Genomic DNA, 5,741 nt, shown 5'->3' on the forward strand with positions numbered 1-5,741 from the left:
TTCTTGATGGGCCACCGGGAAGAAGGGGCACCACGTCTACGTCGTTGATTTTGGTCTCGCCAAGAAGTACCGCGACCCCCGCACGCACCAGCACATCCCGTACAAGGAGGGGAAAAGCCTGACGGGAACGGCACGGTACTGCTCGATCAACACGCATCTTGGCATTGAGCAGAGCCGTCGCGACGACCTGGAGGGCATCGGCTACATCCTGATGTATTTCTTGCGTGGCTCACTGCCGTGGCAGGGCCTGAAAGCGCACACGAAGCAGGAAAAGTACTCTCGCATATCCGAGCGCAAGCAGACAACGCCCGTGGAGACGCTGTGCAAGGGCTTTCCCGCGGAGTTTGCCGCGTACCTCAACTACACCCGAGGCCTGCGCTTCGAGGACAAGCCGGACTACAGCTACCTGAAACGGCTCTTCCGAGAGCTCTTCATTAGGGAGGGGTACCACGTGGACTACGTGTTTGACTGGACGCTGAAGCGCATCCACGAGAACCTGAAGGCGGAGGGGTCCGGCCAGCAGGAACAAAAACAGCAGCAGCAACAACAACGAGAGCGGGGGGATGTAGAGCAGGCGTAGCCCACCTGCACAGTCCGGGACCCTTGTTCCGCGCACTGTTTGTACGACGTCTTTGGACGTCCCACACGCTCCATTGTTGAAAATATCACTAATTTTAGGAAATGAACATTCTTCTCTTGCTTTGAGCACGAGGAGGTGCGTGCACGGTGATGTGTGGTGGCAGGTTAGGTGAATAGAAAACACCCGCTGTCTCCCTTTTTGCCCTGTGTGCCTTACTCGGCGCTCTCTCCGTCGTGCTTTTGAGGCCCTCTCCGTACGCGTTACTGTTCCCATGCTACGGTTTATTGATGTTTGCGCCCTGTCGCCCCTCCCCACGCCAGCGGTGACGACGCGGCGATTCGGCTCTCTCTTTGTGCGAAGAAGGGGGGACCCGTCGCATGAGCGGCGTGCTGTGCGGGGTGTTGCCCCTCTCCCTGCCCCTGCCAAAAAAATGGGCGCTGCTTTTTTTCTCCTCTTTTTTTGCCGGCAAGGTAGGAGTGAACGTCACACAAACACCTCACGCAACACACGATGAGCTTAGAGTTTCGAGTGGGTAACCGCTTCCGCCTCGGCCAGAAGATTGGGGCGGGGTCGTTCGGCGAGATCTTCCGCGGCACAAACATACAGACGGGCGAGACCGTGGCCATCAAGCTGGAGCAGGCGAAGACGCGCCATCCACAGCTTGCCTTTGAGGTCCGATTCTACCGCATTCTCAACGCAGGCGGCGGGGTCGTGGGCATCCCCAACATTCTTTTTTTTGGCGTGGAGGGCGAGTTCAACGTGATGGTGATGGACCTGCTGGGACCCTCGCTCGAGGACCTTTTCAGCTTCTGTGATAGGAAGCTGTCGCTGAAGACGACGCTGATGCTGGCGGAGCAGATGATTGCGCGCATCGAGTTTGTCCACAGCAAGAGCGTCATCCACCGTGACATGAAGCCGGACAATTTCTTGATGGGCACCGGGAAGAAGGGGCACCACGTCTACGTCGTTGATTTTGGTCTCGCCAAGAAGTACCGCGACCCCCGCACGCACCAGCACATCCCGTACAAGGAGGGGAAAAGCCTGACGGGAACGGCACGGTACTGCTCGATCAACACGCATCTTGGCATTGAGCAGAGCCGTCGCGACGACCTGGAGGGCATCGGCTACATCCTGATGTATTTCTTGCGTGGCTCACTGCCGTGGCAGGGCCTGAAAGCGCACACGAAGCAGGAAAAGTACTCTCGCATATCCGAGCGCAAGCAGACAACGCCCGTGGAGATGCTGTGCAAAGGCTTTCCCGCGGAGTTTGCCGCGTACCTCAACTACACCCGAGGCCTGCGCTTCGAGGACAAGCCGGACTACAGCTACCTGAAACGGCTCTTCCGAGAGCTCTTCATTAGGGAGGGGTACCACGTGGACTACGTGTTTGACTGGACGCTGAAGCGCATCCACGAGAACCTGAAGGCGGAGGGGTCCGGCCAGCAGGAACAAAAACAGCAGCAGCAACAACAACGAGAGCGGGGGGATGTAGAGCAGGCGTAGCCCACCTGCACAGTCCGGGACCCTTGTTCCGCGCACTGTTTGTACGACGTCTTTGGACGTCCCACACGCTCCATTGTTGAAAATATCACTAATTTTAGGAAATGAACATTCTTCTCTTGCTTTGAGCACGAGGAGGTGCGTGCACGGTGATGTGTGGTGGCAGGTTAGGTGAATAGAAAACACCCGCTGTCTCCCTTTTTGCCCTGTGTGCCTTACTCGGCGCTCTCTCCGTCGTGCTTTTGAGGCCCTCTCCGTACGCGTTACTGTTCCCATGCTACGGTTTATTGATGTTTGCGCCCTGTCGCCCCTCCCCACGCCAGCGGTGACGACGCGGCGATTCGGCTCTCTCTTTGTGCGAAGAAGGGGGGACCCGTCGCATGAGCGGCGTGCTGTGCGGGGTGTTGCCCCTCTCCCTGCCCCTGCCAAAAAAATGGGCGCTGCTTTTTTTTCTCCTCTTTTTTTGCCGGCAAGGTAGGAGTGAACGTCACACAAACACCTCACGCAACACACGATGAGCTTAGAGCTTCGAGTGGGTAACCGCTTCCGCCTCGGCCAGAAGATTGGGGCGGGGTCGTTCGGCGAGATCTTCCGCGGCACAAACATGCAGACGGGCGAGACCGTGGCCATCAAGCTGGAGCAGGCGAAGACGCGCCATCCACAGCTTGCCTTTGAGGCCCGATTCTACCGCATTCTCAACGCAGGCGGCGGGGTCGTGGGCATCCCCAACATTCTTTTTTATGGCGTGGAGGGCGAGTTCAACGTGATGGTGATGGACCTGCTGGGACCCTCGCTCGAGGACCTTTTCAGCTTCTGTGATAGGAAGCTGTCGCTGAAGACAACGCTGATGCTGGCGGAGCAGATGATTGCGCGCATCGAGTTTGTCCACAGCAAGAGCGTCATCCACCGTGACATGAAGCCGGACAATTTCTTGATGGGCACCGGGAAGAAGGGGCACCACGTCTACGTCGTTGATTTTGGTCTCGCCAAGAAGTACCGCGACCCCCGCACGCACCAGCACATCCCGTACAAGGAGGGGAAAAGCCTGACGGGAACGGCACGGTACTGCTCGATCAACACGCATCTTGGCATTGAGCAGAGCCGTCGCGACGACCTGGAGGGCATCGGCTACATCCTGATGTATTTCTTGCGTGGCTCACTGCCGTGGCAGGGCCTGAAAGCGCACACGAAGCAGGAAAAGTACTCTCGCATATCCGAGCGCAAGCAGACAACGCCCGTGGAGATGCTGTGCAAGGGCTTTCCCGCGGAGTTTGCCGCGTACCTCAACTACACCCGAGGCCTGCGCTTCGAGGACAAGCCGGACTACAGCTACCTGAAACGGCTCTTCCGAGAGCTCTTCATTAGGGAGGGGTACCACATGGACTACGTGTTTGACTGGACGCTGAAGCGCATCCACGAGAACCTGAAGGCGGAGGGGTCCGGCCAGCAGGAACAAAAACAGCAGCAGCAGCAACAACGAGAGCGGGGGGATGTAGAGCAGGCGTAGCCCACCTGCACAGTCCGGGACCCTTGTTCCGCGCACTGTTTGTACGACGTCTTTGGACGTCCCACACGCTCCATTGTTGAAAATGTCATTAATTTTAGGAAATGAACATTCTTCTCTTGCTTTGAGCACGAGGAGGTGCGTGCACGGTGATGTGTGGTGGCAGGTTAGGTGAATAGAAAACACCCGCTGTCTCCCTTTTTGCCCTGTGTGCCTTACTCGGCGCTCTCTCCGTCGTGCTTTTGAGGCCCTCTCCGTACGCGTTACTGTTCCCATGCTACGGTTTATTGATGTTTGCGCCCTGTCGCCCCTCCCCACGCCAGCGGTGACGACGCGGCGATTCGGCTCTCTCTTTGTGCGAAGAAGGGGGGACCCGTCGCATGAGCGGCGTGCCGTACCGTGTGTCTCCCATGACCGGACCACTCGTGGTTCTTTGTAGTGCGCTATTATTCAGTTTTAATCTTTGGGGATGCTGTTGTTGTATTTATTATTTTTAGCAGAATTGTTGTCAATGTGTGTGTTTTTTGTTGTGGTATATGTCTGTTCCGTTGTTGTTTCATTTTGTGAGGCGGATTGTTCTGATGTATCGTTTTCTTTTGTGTCTGTCATGAATAGTTCGCTGTGTTGTGCGTTTTTTTTTTTTTTTTTTGGGTATAAGCGTGTCTGTTTGTTTTTTTTTTTCTTAATTTATTTGTGTGTTTGTCTTGTTGTTGCTTTTGTTTTTATGGTTTGGTGGTTTTTGGCTTTTGCTGTATCCCTTTTGCTTTTGTTTTTCGCATGCCTTTTGTGTGTGTCTGCTGTTCAAATGTGTTATTCCTTTTTTTCTTTTTTTTCTTTTTTACTTTTTTTCTATTTCTGTAATGCGTGCATGCATGTTCTTCTGCGTATTATGCGTGGCAACGGTTATTATTATAATTATTATTTTAATACAACGCGTAGGGTTCTATCTTGTGTTGGTTTACTGTTTCTGCTGCCGCCGCTGCTGCTGCTGCTTCTGTAAAGAGAACAACAAAGGAGATTTAGGAGATCCAATACAGAAGGAATTAAAGAAGAAAAAGTAGAAGGAATATTTCATTTTTTCTTCTTTTTTTTTTTTTTTCCTTTTTTATTTACCAATTTGTTGTTGTTATTGCTTTGTCTGCGATAGAGAAGGATGACGAGCATGCATTGCACACTGGTACCACCTCCTCCACCACCGTTTTATGGCGTTTGCATGGAAGACACCACGTCGCTTGGGTACGCGTGCGGTTCCGGTGTAGAAAGCGACATGGCCGCAAAACCTATCTTGGCAGAGCGCTACAAGACAAAGTTTTGTCGCAACTACGTGCTAACCGGCATATGCCCCTATCAGAGACGTTGCATGTTTGCACACGGTGATCACGAGCTTCGGACACCGGAAATGAACATAAATGATGGGCTCGTGACGGAAGAAGCTATTCGTCTCTTTCGGCGTCAATTTTTATCCGATATATGTGCATTTGACAGGCCTCGCCGACGGGGTTTTCCGGCACCGCCGTATTTCTACCATGCCATGGGTGTTTGCGTGTCGGACCGTGGGGTACCAGTGAGGATAGCGCCGGCAAAAATTTATACGCACAATCCCTATAAGTCCGACATCATTCCGTTGCAAAGTCGTCTGTACAGTCAGCCGCCCGCTTTGGCGATGATGACAGCCGCGACGGTGATGCCACAATATTATGAAGAAGGGACGATGTGCCGCAGCAGCTGTGATCCCAGTGAAAATCAAGATGACTTTGAGCCCTGTGTTGAAATTATAAGTTCACCCCGCTGTTACGCATGCAATGAAAGTGATGATGCTGAACCCTCCGCGTGCAGCAGCATTGGCAGCGACTCTGAGGACAACCGACAGTCAACACCCTGCAAGGAATACATCAATGAGTCAATGCCTTCTGAGGAGGTGATGAGCGGGGAGGCGGCATTGCAGTAAATCTTTGATTTTTTGGGGCGGGTCGTGTTTTTTTTTTTTTTAATTATTCCTCTCCTTTTTTCTTTTCTTTTTTTTTTTTTTTCCTGCTCTTCTTTTTTTTGTGTTTTTTTCCCTTCCCGCAATGTCACCTCCGATGCTTCCGTGTTTTTTTGTGTTTCCTCTTCTCTTCTCTTCTCTTCTCTTTTCTCCCTGCTCCTTCCTTCCTCTTT

General features: G+C 53.1%; 3 protein-coding genes and 1 pseudogene across 3 annotated transcripts, besides 9 other annotated features; all 4 read left to right on the forward strand.

The window, feature by feature from the left end:
* On the forward strand, window positions 1-580 carry Tc00.1047053507305.11 (annotated as a pseudogene; the record flags this gene model as incomplete).
* Window positions 1-3,558: a sequence feature (areas not merged during assembly with more than two copies in the genome that could not be assigned to a particular haplotype).
* Tc00.1047053507305.20 (casein kinase, putative) lies at window positions 1,091-2,083 on the forward strand (the record flags this gene model as incomplete). The annotated part of the gene is made up of 1 exon (XM_799254.1): window positions 1,091-2,083. The coding sequence occupies one exon, from the start codon at window positions 1,091-1,093 to the stop codon at window positions 2,081-2,083; it is 993 nt and encodes a 330-aa protein (XP_804347.1).
* Window positions 2,595-3,587, forward strand: Tc00.1047053507305.30 (casein kinase, putative; the record flags this gene model as incomplete). The annotated part of the gene is made up of 1 exon (XM_799255.1): window positions 2,595-3,587. The coding sequence occupies one exon, from the start codon at window positions 2,595-2,597 to the stop codon at window positions 3,585-3,587; it is 993 nt and encodes a 330-aa protein (XP_804348.1).
* Window positions 3,559-5,741: a sequence feature (heterozygous, non-Esmeraldo-like haplotype).
* Window positions 4,251-4,308: a sequence feature (T-rich).
* Window positions 4,402-4,433: a microsatellite.
* Window positions 4,488-4,513: a sequence feature (AT_rich).
* Window positions 4,552-4,581: a microsatellite.
* Window positions 4,659-4,695: a microsatellite.
* Window positions 4,738-5,532, forward strand: Tc00.1047053507305.40 (hypothetical protein, conserved; the record flags this gene model as incomplete). Its single annotated transcript, XM_799256.1, has 1 exon — window positions 4,738-5,532. The coding sequence occupies one exon, from the start codon at window positions 4,738-4,740 to the stop codon at window positions 5,530-5,532; it is 795 nt and encodes a 264-aa protein (XP_804349.1).
* Window positions 5,560-5,642: a sequence feature (T-rich).
* Window positions 5,691-5,719: a microsatellite.

This window comes from Trypanosoma cruzi, genomic scaffold (assembly GCF_000209065.1).
Source record: "Trypanosoma cruzi strain CL Brener 1047053514047 genomic scaffold, whole genome shotgun sequence".
In the NCBI taxonomy this organism is placed as follows: domain Eukaryota; phylum Euglenozoa; class Kinetoplastea; order Trypanosomatida; family Trypanosomatidae; genus Trypanosoma; species Trypanosoma cruzi.